At 39.3% G+C, this 17,419-nt stretch overlaps 1 protein-coding gene across 4 annotated transcripts; it reads left to right on the forward strand.

Annotated features, from left to right (window-relative positions):
- The first annotated feature begins 164 nt into the window (after positions 1-164).
- Positions 165-17,330, forward strand: AP1AR (adaptor related protein complex 1 associated regulatory protein). Of its 4 annotated transcripts, none has more exons than XM_082237079.1 (10): positions 176-463; positions 5,532-5,580; positions 6,216-6,242; positions 6,710-6,735; positions 7,946-8,042; positions 8,681-8,779; positions 12,117-12,166; positions 12,499-12,572; positions 13,590-13,718; positions 14,705-17,330. In XM_082237079.1, exons 1-10 carry the CDS (start codon positions 384-386, stop codon positions 14,968-14,970), a joined length of 897 nt encoding a protein of 298 aa, XP_082093205.1. In that variant the 5' UTR covers positions 176-383; the 3' UTR covers positions 14,971-17,330. The 4 variants fall into 4 exon arrangements, with proteins under 4 accessions (XP_082093207.1, XP_082093205.1, XP_082093206.1 ...); XM_082237080.1 differs by lacking the exon at positions 176-463 and adding an exon at positions 703-767; XM_082237081.1 differs by lacking the exon at positions 8,681-8,779 and having other exon boundaries at positions 165-463.
- The last annotated feature ends 89 nt before the right edge of the window (positions 17,331-17,419 follow it).

A 17,419-nucleotide genomic window follows, 5' to 3' on the forward strand; every position in this document is an offset into this window, starting at 1 on the left:
CGGGGCCTGAGAGGGGCCAGAGGGCGGGGCCCGAGGCTGCCTGCGACGGCCGACCTGGCAGGCACAGCGTGTGAGGGGGCCGGCGAAGGCGGGCGGAGTAGAGCGGAGTCTCCGCGCGGAAGGGGGAGGGGGCGCTTTCCGTTTTTAATTCGTGGTCGGGCGACAGTGTGGCTTGTGGGTGTTTCTCCACATAAACAAAAGAGAGGGGGGTCCCGTCTCCGTGCCGTTTCTTTACCTAGCTCGCGGGGGCCGTTGGGCGGCGGCGCCGCCGTTGCCGAGGGACCGCCGTCATAGTCGGCTGGCGCTGCTGCGGCGGTTGGTGACTTAACGGACGCTGGTGGCCCTCGCGCGCGTGCGCACACGCGCCCACCCCTCAGCATGCCATGGGGAACAGCTGGGCGGCGCAGTGGTGCTGCTGGCTCTTCCCGAGGCGGGAAGCGGGACGGATCCAGCGAGGAGGAGGGTAAGCACGGGACGTGGAAGAGGAGGCGGGACGGGCAGGGCTGGCTGGCTGGCTGTGACTCCACCTTTTCGAGGTGGCGGGGGGGGGGGTGTTTAGGCAGTGCCCAGGTGGGACTGTAGGGCGAGTTGCCTCGCGGTTCAGCGGCGGAGTCTCGCGTCCCTTCAGGCTGACACTGTCAAGACGTGGCAGCTGCCTCAGGTGTTAATGGAGGGAGGAGGAATGCGAGTCTAGCGACGGCCATCACTCCACATTGCATGTTCAGAGGCAGGGTATCTCTGAATGCTGCCGGGGAAGCAACAGCGGGGTGAGGGCTCTTTAGTTTGTGCGGCTCCCCCCCCCCCCCGGAAGCATTTGATCGGTCTCTATGAGGAAACAGGATGCTCACGAGATGGACCTTCGGTGTGATCCAGCAGGCCTCTCATGCTCTCCTGCCTAATGTAATGCGAGATTATAGCAACAGGAATCTGTCGCAAAAGTTATAGGTGCCGTTTTTGCAGCTTCACCCAGTTCTTGGAGAGGGTGGAATGGTAGTGGGGAGTCGGCTGTGTGGCTGTTTTTCAACAGTATATGGTTAGTCACGGGGGAAAACGCAGCGCCAGAATAGATTCACCTCCAGGCTGTTTACCCCTCCCCCATAGGAAGGGTTCAATAAAGAATGAAATGTCAGTGTTTCCTGATTGCTTCTGCTGTCACTCAAGGTTCTCTAGTATTTATCCATAGCTGAAAGAACATCACTTGGGGGAAGAGAAGCAGATCAGTTCTCCTGACAAGAGTATAGCTTATACTTGTATAGATAGATATATTCTCCATCTGTCAACAGAAAAAAAAATGCAAGAAGAATTCAGAGTCTGCTGGCCCTTAGCTTGGCAGTCACAATCTCAAATGGAGGACAGTTGCAACTTTACACGGATAGCCCAGCCCCACACTGACAACTTGTAGCAGTAAACAAAAGAAAAGCAGAATAACTTTTCATCTTAATGTATTGTAAATGCTGTAAAATGGTGTTGATTGTGGTTCAAAGCTGTGATACTACTAATCCAGAAGAAGGTAACAGTAAGAAGGAGATATAAAGCAATCCTGGGAAGGATAGGAATTTCTGTGCTACAGTTTATCATTTGTTTAGTGATATTTATATTTTCTTTTTTCCTCCAAAGGCTTCAAGGTGGCATATATGGTTCTCTCTTTCCCCCATATTTTATTTTCACAATCCTGTGAGGTAGGTTATGCTGAGAAATAGGGACTGGTGCAAAACCACCCAGTGAGCTTGATCACATGGAGCTTGATCCTATGCAGATTTACTCAGGCTCCAGTGAGTTCAGTGGATCCCACTCTCACGTTGATCGGCACAGGATTGCATTGCAGGATAAATGTAAAAAGTGTGTACAAAGCTCTGTATGCACAAGGGCAGAAAAAATTAAATAACTGTATTTTGTGATAGGTTTTTTTGAATTCCTACTGTAAAAGGCGAGGATAAATAAAGGACAATTAGTTTTCCAAAATGTAGTAAAAAATGGAGCAATAGAAAAGTTGATGCTACAGTTCTATGCATGTTTCGCAATCCAATCTTATACACAACTGTAAGTTCCATTGAACTTATATCTCTGAGTAGACATCTATAGGATTGCAGTGCAAAGCAAATCTGGATATTGGCTTCATCTAAGGCAAATCTTATCAGAGCCAGACAGAATGGGAGGTGTGAGGGGGGTTGTAGTCCAGCAACAACTAGACGTGCATAGGTTTCCCATCCCTGATTAAGGGTTGCTGTTGACTAGCCTACTGGCTTAGGTTCCCTTAAAAAACGATTTGACTGATGTTTACATGAATTTGATTGAAACAATAACTAAGAAGGAAAGAGATGGTATAAGCTGAGAAACATTTGTTTCAGCATAGATTGAAGGTCTATTTTGTGGTCCTGTGAGTACATTATAAGCTTTCATCCCTTGTGTTTGCCTTTACTGCAGACACTGTGACATTCAAACAGACAGCAATTATGCTTTAGTGTACTAGATGCTACTTCAAGAAGGGGAGATGACATTAAAGAATTGACAGAAACTAAGTGTTGCAATCAATCTTCTAGGAAATAATGTTGACAATGGGAAGGTGTGATGTCAGGAACTGCAACAGTTTGCCTTGTTCTATCAACCCACCTTCCTCAGAAATTAAAATAGACACAAAATCTGTAATATTTTAATACAACAAACTGTCAGTCGCTCAAAGGGATTTGGAATAATCTCACCAATTTACACTTCCTAGATTTGTTTGGTGTCTGAGTATTATGCCCAGATTTTCCCCTTAGCTTATTTAATATGCTCTGCATAGTTTGAATTTGTGTAGGCATATGGATGAGTAAGAGACAATGTCAATAGCAGGCTACTTAGTTGCTCAGACAACAAGATGTCCATGTTTTTCCCCAGGTCTGCCAATTACAACAAAGGTGCATAAAGTACAGCATTTTTGAGAGCAAAATCCTAACTTCTTGAGACAGCAGCAGGGCTTATTGGAGCAGCAGAGCACTGCCACATCCAGAGAACTGCCTGCCATGGCAAACATGTAGGGGCAGGAAAAGTATGCATCTTTGCTGGACCAGCTCAAGGCTGACAGGCTCAAACTGGGCTGCTTGGCACAACTTGCTGTCAGTTGTACTGGCTTAGGATCTAGTGGATCCTTGGCCAACTCTGCTCCTAAAACATGCATGGGGGGGTTATGCTGGCAAAAACTGCCACCTGTGCTTTCATTCAGTAGAAGTGGAGAGCTTTACCATAGCGGAGACTCCTTGCTGGCAAAGTCTGGCAAGGCAAACACATTCAGCCCATCAAAAACCCATCCATAGCAGTGGATCATGGATTTGGATTGCTTTGTCCACAGCTCTAAAAGCAGTAAAGGAGAAAAGTGTTTTTACCCTTTCTGTCAGCAGCCAAGGCCTTTCTGAAAATTTATAGTGGGCCAGAGAACTGCAGCTAATCTGCATCAGTGTACGTTTCATATAACATCAATGTCTGCAGCTTACTAAACTGCAGGTGGTGGATATTCTGCAATATTCTTAATTACCCTGTATTATTATTATTATTATTATTAATGTTATTATTATTATTTGTTTAAAGGTGGGTTAACCCTTAAGACCTTGGAAAACTTGAAATATGAAACAGTCTGAACTTTTTAAAAATCCACCCGTTTCTTGTTAGTGCTTTGGGCCACACATCTTGTGAACCCCTGTTCTACCACCCTATACTGTATACTGCTCCGTAATCTTTTGATAAAGGGTTGTATATGTATTTAATAAATAATAATACATAGCTGTCAACTTTTCCATTTTCTTGGGAGGAATCCTATTTGGAATAAGGGAATTTACCTTAAAAAAGGGAAACATTAACACCTATGATAATAACATGCAGTCCATTAATTAGTATATATATTTGGATTGAGTGAAACAATTAGTCTATATAGAATACACCTTACATACATTTCCATGCTGCTTGTTCTGAATATCTCCTGATTTTTTTATAAACCTAATGTAAATTATCCAAGCATCACAGGGTTCACTAAAAATGTTTTTTAAAATATAATCTCTGTTTATTCATGTAGAAAGTGGTTTAATGCCAGTGGTTCTAGAAATTCTGTTTAAATTGTTTGTTGTTCAAGTTTCGTTGTCTGTGTGCTGCAGGCATAATTAGAAAGTGGGTCAGATCTAGTTTCTGTGCTCTCATTGTTAACTTCCACTTTATTCCTAGAGGGATCACAACATCATTCTTATAATGCTTCTGGGAATATATCTATAATTAGAGCTCTGGGCTTACTGTTATTGCCCTACCTGGAGAGTACCTAAGGCTACCACATACAAAAAGCAATATGTTTTATTATAGTCATTTTTTATTTTAAAAAGGGTTACATTTGTACATATTCTTAGCATCCAGAGCATTATTGTAAAGGCCATTTATATAGTTATTGCAGAAGAGACTGCAATCCTGGGGAGGCTCCTGCTGGAGGAAGGGGAAGAAGTATATTTTCCACCTTCTACTGTACAAATGGGTCCCCCAACCCTCCAGAACAGCCTTTCAGAGAGCTGCACATGGAAGGAATAGTTGGGGGAAATTACCTCTCTCCCCTATACTCCAGTTGTAGTGGAACTCCATGCATGGTTTGTCATTCCGCAGTATCTGATAGTACTCTGCCTAAAGGAGCGTCTCCACCCCCATCGTTCTGCCCGGACACTGAGGTCCAGCGCCGAGGGCCTTCTGGCGGTTCCCTCATTGCGAGAAGCGAAGCTACAGGGAACCAGGCAGAGGGCCTTTTCGGTGGTGGCGCCCGCCCTGTGGAATGCCCTCCCATCGGATGTCAAGGTGATGGAAAACTACCTGACATTCAGAAAACATCTTAAGGCGGCCCTATTCAGGGAAGCTTTTAATGTATGATATTTTAATGTTTTTTTGGTTTCTGTGGAAGCCGCCCAGAGTGGCTGGGGAAACCCAGCCAGATGGGCGGGGTACAAATAATAAATTATTATTATTATTATTATTATAAAGTGATAAGTGAATATATCATCACCATATTGATTAATCCTTTTGAAAATAAACAAGCATAATAGGTGCCCATACTGTTGTTGATAACAAGGCCGTGCTTACATTGCCCATGCCATACTGTAAATCTAATTGGTTTCCACACTTACACCAGTCCCTTGCTGCATTTCTCATGCCCTGGATGAAAATCAGACCTTTTTTCTTTCAAATGGAGGGCATTCCAATAAAAATGTCTATTTAATACAACATTTGAACCACATGATGTGTACTTTAATATCCCTCCAAATATTTCATTTCAAATGCTTGTGTTTGAGGACAAAAAATATTATAGAATATTTGTTTTAATTTTATTGACTAATACAAGCAAAAGTGAACATTCTAAATTAGATCACTTATCAGAAAAATGTTTCTAGAAAACCCACATTGCTATACACAGCTCTTAAAAGATACAGAACTGTAGTGTTGAAAGTTTCTGAGAACAGAGAAAACTATTCTAAGAAGTCTTCAGTTATAATACTAATTAATGTTGTGGTAAATGTTGGTTTATTTTCTAGATCAAAGTACTTCAGGACCTGTGCCACAGGAGAACACTTCACTATAGAGGTGAGTAAAGGCTTTCAATTCCAAAACTTACTGCTGCTTTCATTTTGGAACTAATAGGAGAAAAACAATCACATTTCCTAATTGAAATATGTGAAAGGAAATGTCTTTAGATACAAGTATCGGATGCATTTTGTATCTAAACATATGGCATCTAGGAGTAGAAGAAATATCTGCGTCCCTGTGAAGGGTGGTGGTTGGATCCAGCAGACTTATCTGTGTCCCCGTGAAGGGTGGTGGTTGGATCTAGCAGACTTCTCTTTCCACAGGTGAAGAAGGATGTGGTTATTTTCCCTGTCTTTAAAATAGATGGGAGGGAAAATGGTAAAAGTTCATTGCACAGTGAGAAGCTTTCATAACCTTTTGCCAGCACAAGACCAGCAAGGCTTCGGAAGTGGCAATTATTCCCTGTGCCTGCCCGACCTCCATAGAATTACTTTAATAGCATAAGAAATACAATAACAAAGTTGATGGGCATGTTTGTGTGATTTCTGTTTTTACCAAAACTTTGTAAGTGCCCACTGAGTTTGCATAGGTACTTAAATAAGATCAAGAACATGGATGATATATGTCTAAATATATGTTCATTTTTAGCTGTAATACTTGTTTAATTGAAATATTGTTCTGTCTACTTACAGTTTGAGAATCTAGTGGAAAGCGATGAGGTAAGTAGCTTTCTGATAAAGAAAGGTCATTAGAACAATTTTATGTGTAAAGTGGATCATTAGCCTTCTAAAGCATGTTTGAACCAAGGGTAACCTAAAAGGCTATAAATTGGGAAAACATGGAAAGAAGCAGTTTTTTAAACAGCCTCTTTATATAATGAGTTGATAATTACTTTGAAAACCATGTTCCCCAATACTGTCTATGAGCAGGGCTATATACAAACAAGCACAGCTTTGCCTAGCTCTTATGTTGCCAATATGTTATAGATGGAGTTACAGATCATTGAATCAAAACGTATAAAGACAGGGTTTTTTATCACAGATTGATCCATATATTTAATTTCAAATTTTTAAAAGGATGGTGGGGATGATGTTAAAACAAATCTATCAGTTCCGTTTCAAAGATAGTATGATAATATAATTGTTATAGCCTTTAATATTGGGTATCTCTTGATAATTTTTAATAGGGTGAGAGTCCAGGAAGCAACCAGAGGTGGGTATTTATAACATATTTTCTCTCTCTCCCATCCACTATTATTTTCACCTTGTTTCATCATTCTGATCATCTACTTTTCCTATTAGCAGGGTGATTTTGCCTGAAATATTAGGTTCTTTATCAGAGTGCCTTTTGGCATTTTGAATGGACAGATTGGTGGGTGGGTAGTTTTCCATCTCTAAAAATGCATTGTTTCTTAAAATTATAAATAGTAACATATTGAATAGGTATAATATCAGCTAAATTAGGCAGTTTCAAAATTGTAATTATTTTTTTTAAATCACTACCCCTAAGAACCATGCATCCATATAAAGTAAATACAAATGTTTGTCGCTTTTTGGGTGTGTTAAAATGTGTATGTTAACAGTGTATAATGCCTTTACTGTGGCTTAAAATAGCTACACATATTCCAATGAAATAAATTCCAAGCAAAGTTTTGAATTTGTCTTTGTTTGCAAGAGAGGTCTATCATTAAAATCCAAATCAGTGTCTTTTTGATGTCTTCTTAAAATTTTATTTTGGTAAGTCAATTGTAGTCCCAATTTCTCTAGTCTGAACAATTATCAATATATTAATATCTATTTTCTAATATGTATTAGCTAAATCATGAGGTCCAGAGGGTGGCAATATGACAACAGGCCTTTTCTGCAGTGGCTTTCCATTTGTGGAATGCTCTCCCCAGGGAGGTTTCCCTAGCACCTTCATTATATATATTTAGGTGCCAGGCAAAAACATTCCTTTTCAACCAGGCCTTTGGCTGATTAATATTCTACAGCCTTTTAAATGTGTTTGTGGGAGGAGGGAGGCTATTGTTTTGTTGGTTTTGTTTTAACTATTTATATGTGCTTTCACCCTATATTTTTATCTTGTGAGATCTTGTGATAAAGGGCAGTATATAAAGCTAATAAATTATATAAATTCTAAAATCGCCGTAATTTATCATTTATTTTTTGTGAAGTAAGAATTGCTACTGTAATGTATGTGTCCCTTTTCACAATATAAATAAAAATATGCAGACAAAAAGGAAAATAAATAATGTACTGTATGTTTTATAAATATTGGAATATTTTAGTTAATCATGTAGGACAGCAGAAACATCTAGCGAAGGATAGATCTGGCCGTTCGAGTCAGTCTCCATGACAGCTTGCTGAGGAAGCTGGTGGAGCAGAGTGCCAAGTGGGCAGCCTCTTTCTTCCTTTTTCTCCAGACCTTTGACTGAAGAAGAAATTGCTGATCTAAGGGGAAGGCACTACAATTCCATTGCTGAAAAACAAAGAACATTAGATGATAGACTTCTGTCAGAGGTAGGCATAGTAACCATTCATGTATGCACAGTTGTCTATACCAATAGCTGGCTGACAAAAGTGGAAGCTTGATATGGTGAATAGAGCAAGCTAGGTCTAACAACACCGTTAACAGGATGCGATGGAAGAAAAAATAAAGCTGCAGTACAGTAGTTAGAGTTCTCTCTGTGGAAACAGAAAAGTGCTGTGGAGAACAAAGCTAGTAGAAAAGCTTCCACTTGTGGGTAGTTTTGAATGTTAAAAGGAAATGCTAACAGATCATGCACAAATTACTTGTACACCCTATTTTTGTACTTCTAATCTAGCAGGACTCTTTGAATGATCATATGTAAATGTTGGGTTTAAATTATGTATATGTCTGACTTCTGTTTATGATCAGTGGAATACCTAGAGCTAAAATTGCTTTTAAAGAAGATTTTAATTTATCTAGTTAATATGCTTAATTCAAATAACAACTGATATTGGAAGATAGTATGGAAGATAGTATGAAAATAGTTTCTTTTTTTTAATCACACCAGTAAATTTTGTGTTTTGTATTTTTCATGAATAACTTTTCCTTTAAATTTAGTGCACTTATTTTCATAGGAAAGATAGCTAGGTTCTCTTTTGTTAATCCTTACTATTTTGTTCATATACAGTTAGCCAAACAAGAGGAGAAGTTAAGAATAGAAGAGGAGACTTTATATGCTGCGCAGCGTGAAGCAGCCAGGGCAGCAAAGCAGAGAAAGCTCTTGGAGGTGAGGGGAGAAGACCCCAAAATATATGTATCAGAGCCCCTGTTGTGTATCTTGCTTAGTTTCACATGCTATCTTAAACAGAACATTCCAAGTTTCTTTTAGTAGTTTCTAATTCCTTTAATCTCTTGAGCAGAGTATCAAATATTTTATATAGGACATTAATAAACATATATTTAATACGTTTCTACTATTGAACCTGTGGTGAATAGATAACAGTTGGCCAGTTACTTAAAACATTCTGAAGATACTAACTGCAGGCTAGTCAATCTTGCAGAAGATTGTAGGATCATTAATCCTTTCATTATATTGACAATCTGTCAATTCTATGGAAGTAAGTGAAATTTTAAAATTATTCTGGATCATAACTGTCAGTGCGAACTTACTGCGTCTGAGCACACTACAAACTGTAGATGAGGGTTTGAGATAGGTTGGCAAAATCTAGGACATGGGCAGGCAAACTAAGACCCAGGGGCCAGATTTGGCCCAATCGCCTTCTAAATCCGGCCCATGGACAGTCCAGGAATCAGCATGTTTTTACATGAGTAGAATGTGTGCTTTTATTTAAAATGCATCTCTGGGTTATTTGTGGGGCATAGGAATTTGTTCTTTTTTCCCCCTTCAAAATATAGTCTAGCCCCCCACAAGGCCTGAGGGACAGTGGACCGGCCCCCTGCTGAAAAAGTTTGCTGACCCCTTACTAGGATAAGGATCTTGTCCTGCAATACTAAGCTTGCTTTGAAAGCAAGTGAACCTATATGATAAATCTGAATGATAAATCGTTAGGGCAGGGATGGGTGCCCTTTTTTTTTCTTTTGAGAGATGTATTCCTTTTTGGGGTAATTGTTTGTGGCACATGTGCCAAATGTGTGTATGGGGTCGAAATCAGTTATGGTACAAGGACAGAGTAAAAGTGGATGGCATTCCCTTCTTTCTCTCTTTCCTCTCCTCCACTACCTAGCAGGGAGATACCACTCTTGCCAGAAGTCTGAACTGATCACTTGCAGAGGGCTGAGGGTCACATGCAGTTCAAGGGCTGTAGGTTGCCCATCCCGGGTTAGAGCACCAGAGAGGCTTGAATTCAGTTACTCAACCTTGAAAGTCATGAACTCTTAGCGCAGCTTGCCTCACTGAGCAGGAGGTGGGGGAAGAGCCATGTACACCCCCCTAGTGTCCTTGGAGGAGGGTAGAATAATACCACATAAGTAGATATCAATGACGAGGATTCACATTGATAATTTTTAAATAACTTTTAAAATATATAACTTTACCACTTTCTCCTTTTGCGGGGTGGGGATGCTTTCGGGGGTTTTGTTCTCCTTTGTTTTGTATGCTTTTTACTCCATACCTAGGCAGTCATCATTCTTCATAGAGAAGCATTATTGAAATTTTGTGCAAAGATGTTAATGATGGATTTCTGGAATACATCAGAAATCAGTAATGTCCTGTAGTGAGAGGAGAGAGGAGTCATAGAGGAATGGTTCCTCCCACTCACTCCACTGGGCAGGGACCCCCTGCATAAAATGAACTTATGGCAATAAGTCAAACATTCTATTTAGTGTTCAGTAATATACTAACTATTAACAATGTTAACAGTGTTAAGTAAAGAGTGCATGTGCCTTCCCTTTCTCTTTGTATCTCCAGCTTAAGAGGGAGACGTCTTATTAAGTAACAGTGTCCCATAACATCAAGCTGGAAATTTGTGGTTTAAGCTCTGCCTCCAGAATCACAATTTCCTAAATGAGACATTGCAGGAAACTGCTTTAACAAAAACACCTAAGTCTCCAACCAAGCCAGATAAACAAGGGCAAGATGGAGCATTCAGGTTTCTTGGTCATCCATATTTCAGCAAACCAGTTTGTTGAAGCAGCAGAGCTAAGTCTGAACAAGGCCATATATAATACTAAGTCTTGTAACTTCTTGCCGCATGGTCTGTGTGAGGAAGTGGTTTCAATGCAATTAGGAACTCTAAAGCAAAGGTGAGTGGAATACCAGATCCTTATGGTGTATAAAGGATTAGTATTTTGGAATAATAATAATAAATCCTCGGTATTTATGTTGCATCCCAGGATTTCTGGCAGCCGCTGAAAAGGTTTTTGGACTATGTAATTTAATAACCAACTGCATCCAAATGTAAGCACTTAATTAAGATTTCATAAAAGACCACAGAACATCTTAAGGACGGCTTTGTCAGGTCAGCCCAGTAGTTAAGAAAACGACAATAGCTTGGTCTACATGCTTTAAGAAAAAGTGTAGTTATTTTTATGGGAGGCAAAGTGTATTCTAGTATTTTATTTCTTCCAGCAATTGTGTCACACTTTTATTAAAATACATTTTAAACAGCACACTGATGTTTCTGTAACTGGTGTTGGTTGCATCAGAAATGACATAGTTAAATGCAGCCTCACGTACTGGACTGCTTCTAAATGTTATCCAACATCAGTATTTTAGCTGATGAAATGTCTTTGATTTCTTTTTTTCTACATTTGTTAAATTATGCATTTTATTTTATTTTATTATCCTTATGGTACTGTCCTTTCTAGAATGACTAGGAATGGATTCGCTGCAACAAACAAACCTGAGAAGGGCTGTAGCTTGATGGCAGAACATGTACCATAGGTACTATCACTGTAGTTGCCCAGCGGGAGACCCAAGGTGTCACGCATGTGACATCACATGGCGCACCAAGGCCTGATAGGGCCAGGTGCGCCATGTGACTCACACATGTGCCCCCCCAATATGGGCGTAACCCATGTACTTAGCATATAGAAGGACCCAGATTCAATTCCTGGCATCACTAGGCAGGTCTGGGTAGGGCTCATATCTGAAACATTGGAGAGATGCTGACAGTCCCTGTTGACAATACTCAACCAATGTTCTGACTCAATATAAGACAGCTTCCTGTGTAGGCATTATATATCCAGTCCTCCTTCATTCTTTAGCTGCTGCAAAATAGTCACAAGTGCCAATAAAAAGTTTAGAAGAACCAAGAACAGAATGAAATTTGTTTCTGCAAGTTAGGAAGCAGGATAAAATTGTGAGACATTTTCAACTTTATTGGAAGGTCATGGGATTTGCTCAGTCTGATACTTGAGCACCCTCCAGTTTGTTTATATTTTAATGGAAAGGCAATATAGGAATGTCATAGAGAAAAAAGCCTCATTCTGCTGTTAATGAGAAACAATCAGGCACTGTGCAGACAGGCATAATAGTTGAGCAAATAAACTGCCCTGTTGAGTAGGTATGTTCATACATCTGACTTGGACTAGAGAGTTTAAGCTAAGCTGCATTCTTTTGAGTTTATTTCTTGAAACGTATGTTAATTTTTTTAAAATTCCAGCAACAAAGACTGCAAAGAGCCCAACTGGCAAGCAATGGAGACGGTTTAAGGTAAGATATTCAGTCAGGAGCCTTTAATATTTAGCTTGCCAGGGAATTTGAAATCGCTGTATAATTTTTATGCAGAAACAACTTCAATTTTTAATTCATTTGAAGCAGCAGGTGGATGTACCCTTGTTCCCTTTGTAAATTTGTAGGTTGCAAATTCACAGAATGAAATGGGAAGAAATATTCTCCCACATCCCATTCCTCTAGTAGGAATATTATTACACTGGCTCCAACCCATCACATTCAAAATGTAGGAAACTATATGTTGGTGTTGTAAGCCAATCTTTGGTTCTGAACTTGGTCCTCCTTGATGTAACGTGTTTGTTCTTTCACAGCTCAGTGACAGAAGAAGACTTTGATTCCTACCTGAGGAATGTAAAACTACAATATGAAGCTTTTCGGAGCAGCAGTAAGTATTTTGTGTGTGTGGATGTTCTTCAGCCACAGCTTTTATTGCTGCTACCAAGTAGCAGCAATAAAAGTAGCTCTTAAAAAGCAGAGACATCACCTTGCCAACAAAGGTCCGTATAGTAAAAGCCATGGTTTTCCCAGTAGTGATGTATGGAAGTGAGAGCTGGACCATAAAGAAGGCTGATCGCCGAAGAATTGATGCTTTTGAATTATGGTGCTGGAGGAGACTCTTGAGAGTCCCATGGACTGCAAGAAGATCAAACCTCTCCATTCTGAAGGAAATCAGCCCTGAGTGCTCACTGGAAGGACAGATCGTGAAGCTGAGGCTCCAATACTTTGGCCACCTCATGAGAAGAGAGGACTCCCTGGAAAAGACCCTGATGTTGGGAAAGATGGAGGGCACAAAGAGAAGGGGACGACAGAGAATGAGATGGTTGGATGGTGTTCTTGAAGCTACTAGCATGAGTTTGATCAAACTGCGGGAGGCAGTGGAGGACAGAAGTGCCTGGCGTGCTCTGGTCCATGGGGTCACGAAGAGTCGGACACGACTAAACGACTAAACAACAACAACCAAGTAGCTCAAATACTACAAAGGGTATTGAAAACCCTTACACATCTCTATGATTCTATGATTCTTGCATGTAGGTGCACACTATACATATGTCAATTACAGCAATTCAAAATTCACTTCCCTTTCTTAAAAATTTATTCAACGTCCTAGAGGAACATCTACTGATCTGCAATAAGAACCCATTATTTTCATATGCAGGCTTTATTTTAAAGTGTCAAGACATTTTGGTATATATATATATCCTAGGGTTACTGCTGTAGATGTCTTTATTAAAGAGAATGTTGCTTGGCATGCGTGCAATCAAAATGCCACAATATATATTCTAGATAACAGTTGTGTGGCATTTTGCAAATTTTAATATTACTAAAGCTAAAAGCTGTTGGGCTGGTGTATTGTTTAATGGTGCTGGTATATTTGAAGTATAAATACTTGTTTTGCTCACAGGGCTGTCCTCAGATGCCACTGTTCTGACACCAAATACAGAGAGCAGTTGTGACTTGATGACAAAAACCAAATCGACAAGTGGAAATGATGACAGTAATTCCTTAGATTTAGAATGGGAAGATGAAGAAGGTATTTGTTCTGTGCTATATTGATTTTGCTGACCTAAGCATATGAATAATACCAAAGGTCTGTTTGAACATCTAAGCAAATAGATACTGTTGGGATATTTAAAAAACACAGAGTGGGGTGAAATCCCATTTCAATATTCCTCTCAGAGTTGCATATCTTGCTTCCATAGTGTGGAAACTGGTAATTGGGAGATGAATATAACTTTTAAGTATTTGTTGGTTTGGTTAAGTGAAGTAGAATTGCCAGAATAAGCCAATGTTAACGTAAAAACCTGAATAAAACACAAATGCAGTCATATGAAATTAGTTACTCCCGTTTCCATTTATTCGTGCAATTGTGGTTACTTCTGTTGCAGAATGGGTTCTTTTTAGATTTAAACAGCAAATTTATGAGACCTTGACAGCCTTAACTACTTGCTTTTTTGCATTATGGAATTACTGTTTTTTACATTTATGTCAGATATAACTTTGCAAAACTGGCATAATGATGTTTTTGCTATTGAATGAACTGATGGTTTTTGTTGTATTAGTAGTAGTAGTAGTAGTAGTAGTAGTAGTAATCAGCTGCTGGTGCTGCTGCTGCTGCTGCTGCAATGTCTTTGAAGGGAAGTGCTAATGGTGTGCTACTACTTCACTCTTTCCTATTCAGGTGCAATAATGTAGTGACTGTTTTTTCACTTCCACTGTGCCTAAACAGAAACTTGTATTCTGCAAACTCGGAAGGCAGTGTGTTTTTCAAAGATGCCTGTGATTTATAGTTCACAGAAAAGCGTTTAAATGTTTTACAGGGGCTAATTAAGATTTAAAATACAGCATAGAGAAACAAGCTGGACATACCTTTAGGAAAGAGAGCCAGTTCACCTCATCAATCATATATTTCTTTAACTGCTATTTAATTCAGGATGCATCTCTTATTGAAAGTCAAATGCATGGTTTTTCCCAAATATAGTATACTGCTTTTAAACAGGTTTTTTAAAAAAATTTCAGGCATGAACAGAATGGTCCCATTGCGAGAACGCTCAAAAACTGAAGAAGACATTCTTCGAGCAGCACTGAAATTTAGCAGCAAGAAAACTGGAAGTAACCCAACTTCTGCATCTGATGATTCTAATGGTTTGGAATGGGAGAATGATTTTGTTAGTGCTGAAATGGATGATAATGGCAACTCTGAGTATGCTGGCTTTGTAAACCCCGTCTTAGAACTGTCTGCATCAGACCAAAAAAAATCTGATACTGACCAACAGGACAGATAATGAAATTGTGTGGCCCTTGGCTATCTGACCAAATGGTTGAAGTTGGGGAAAAACCTACAAATCTGTATTGTGCACAATCCTCCAATCATTGCTGCTGCACAGCCTCCTTTAAAATAAGGAAGTTGCACAGTGACAGTACTTGGTGAACTGAGCTCCAGATTTCCTATAGAAAAAGGAAACTATGTCAGTTAAAAGAATGAAGAGTATGGTTTGCTATCTGAATTCAGAATTTTAAGTGCAATTTTATCATCTACCTTTGAAATTCTTTGAAAATACTTGAGTGATTCTGTTGTGTCTATTGTTGGGTTTTAGTACACAATTGTCTGCACTAAATGACAAATCGCAGCTTCATGTTTTAATCAACGATCTTGTTCTAGAGCTGTATTTCTAATTTCTTTGAATCTAGGATGAGCAACCTGTTTCAGCCTGAGGGCTATCTCTCATGGGAAACATTTCAGGGGCCACATGGCAGTAGTGGTTGAGCCAGAAGCAAAAATGGGCAGGGGTTAACATACCTTGTTCGGCAGTCTAAATTCCAGCCATGCAAAAACCAGAATTTATGTGTGCTCAGACGCACACAGTCTGTCCATCCAGGTAAGCAAGAGGCATTATCACAGTTCAAGGATATATTGTTGCCAGGCAAAAGCACTGGAATAGGGCTGTTGAGAAACGTGGCCTTTGAGAGAGTCCCAAGAGCGAGATAGAGAAGTCTGAAGAGCCACATTCAGCTCACTTATGCATACTTGCTTTAAGTATTGACATTGGCACAATAATTTATATAGGAAGTACTTAAAACCTTAATACTTGAATGTTAGAACAGTTTTACAGGTATTATTTTTTTCTGTTCAACTTGTTCTGATAAGAAGAAATGAAATTTTACATGTGAAATTGATCTTCAACCCTTTTATTTATTGACTTCATGAAACTGACCAGATCCCTCCCAAGCACAATGCCTCTCACACTTAAAAAGGTTTTTAAAAGTATCATTTAATACATTATTGTTCTTGTGCAGTAATGAGCTAGTGAATATTGTTAGAAAACTTTGAAAGAATCTCTGTTTTAAACACTGGAAATGAAAAGGCTGGTTTTTGGAAGTAAAACTTTAGATTCTACAGAACCAAAGGTTCAGATTGCCTACCAACTTGAAATGCCAAAAGATGCATATATTTTTAAGTTGTGCACAAATAATTTTGTTTCACTGTTGCTAACTTAATGAACACTGATATTAATATCGGAAACTCGAACATAGTGTTCTTTTGATATGGAAGATGGAAAGCATGACTAATTTCTGTGGCTGTATTAATGCAAATTAGTATTCCAGTCCAAGCTTACCTGGTATGTGAAAGTTCCATTCATTTAACTAATTAAGATTAGTGACAAAATCTGTAACTTAATCAAGTTTAATTATTGCTGGAAATATGTTGGAGAATGATGATGATGATGATATTGCCTAATATTTTATTTCTCTTAAAAATTGTCCTGTGGATTTTAATTCTAAAGAGAAGATCCTCAGTGCCAGTTAGAATTGTTCTGGAACCCATGACTCTGCACTGCAGAAAAGCCTCTATCCTCCTATATCCTCTTTCCCCCCAGAAAAGAAGGCTGCTTTGAAATGGTACTTGCTCTTTTATAAACCACCACAGTACATGTCTGCCATGCGGATTTTAGGTTCATGGAAAATCTGAATATTGCAGAGTTCAGCAGTACAGTCAATCAGAGAGCAAGAATACTTGCTTTACATGATTTCTTAATACTTCCTCCTTCTTGTAGGGATTTCTGCTTGCTAGCTTCCTAAATGGAGAGGTTGCTTTTGCAGATATTTACAAGCAGCTGCCTCAAGGGCAAGGAAACACAAAGCAGCAGCACAGAAAATAATTGATCAACTTTAGTAGCAGCTCTGTCTCCTGCTGAAGCTTTGCTACCAATGGCAGCACCCTTTGTTATGGCCATAAACTGAGGGGGAAATGACAGCATTTACTTTCCTTACTCTCAGACTCAACATCTCTATCTCTATTGCCCTGTAAGAGGCCTTCATTACTATTATGTTATTATCAGTAATCTCTTTCTTTTGGCTCCTGCTCCTTTTACCTCTTCTTGCTCTCACTATCTTTGATTAATTTATAATACTTCATTACAGACTCCAAATGTTTGCCTTTTATACATTTTATTCACTGCCCCAATAATATGGATGTAAAGTGGTCAGTGGCAATAAATAATTATCAAATGTTTATATAGTTATTTTAACCCATATAGTATGCCAGGATCACTATAGATTGGTTTGTCTCTCCCTGTGCCTTTTATGTTTAACAAAGATATTGGCCACATGTACATATGACATTAAACAGCTTATCCTTTCTTAATATATTGCATTTCGTAATTGGGAGCTTTGTTGCATAATATATTTTCATTTTAAGTGTTGCATTTTGCAATGCCTGTAATATGCTTTATT

This window comes from Podarcis vaucheri (genome assembly GCF_965113315.1).
Source record: "Podarcis vaucheri genome assembly, chromosome: 9".
In the NCBI taxonomy this organism is placed as follows: Eukaryota; Metazoa; Chordata; class Lepidosauria; order Squamata; family Lacertidae; genus Podarcis; species Podarcis vaucheri.

Bases quoted from the DNA above. Each gene is read 5' to 3' on its own strand.
- AP1AR (XM_082237079.1), top strand. From the start codon at position 384: ATGGGGAACAGCTGGGCGGCGCAGTGGTGCTGCTGGCTCTTCCCGAGG. The intron at 8,780-12,116 runs GTGAGGGGAGAA...TTAAAATTCCAG, and splicing joins AGCAGAGAAAGCTCTTGGAG to CAACAAAGACTGCAAAGAGC. The intron at 13,719-14,704 runs GTATTTGTTCTG...AAAAAATTTCAG, and splicing joins AGAATGGGAAGATGAAGAAG to GCATGAACAGAATGGTCCCA.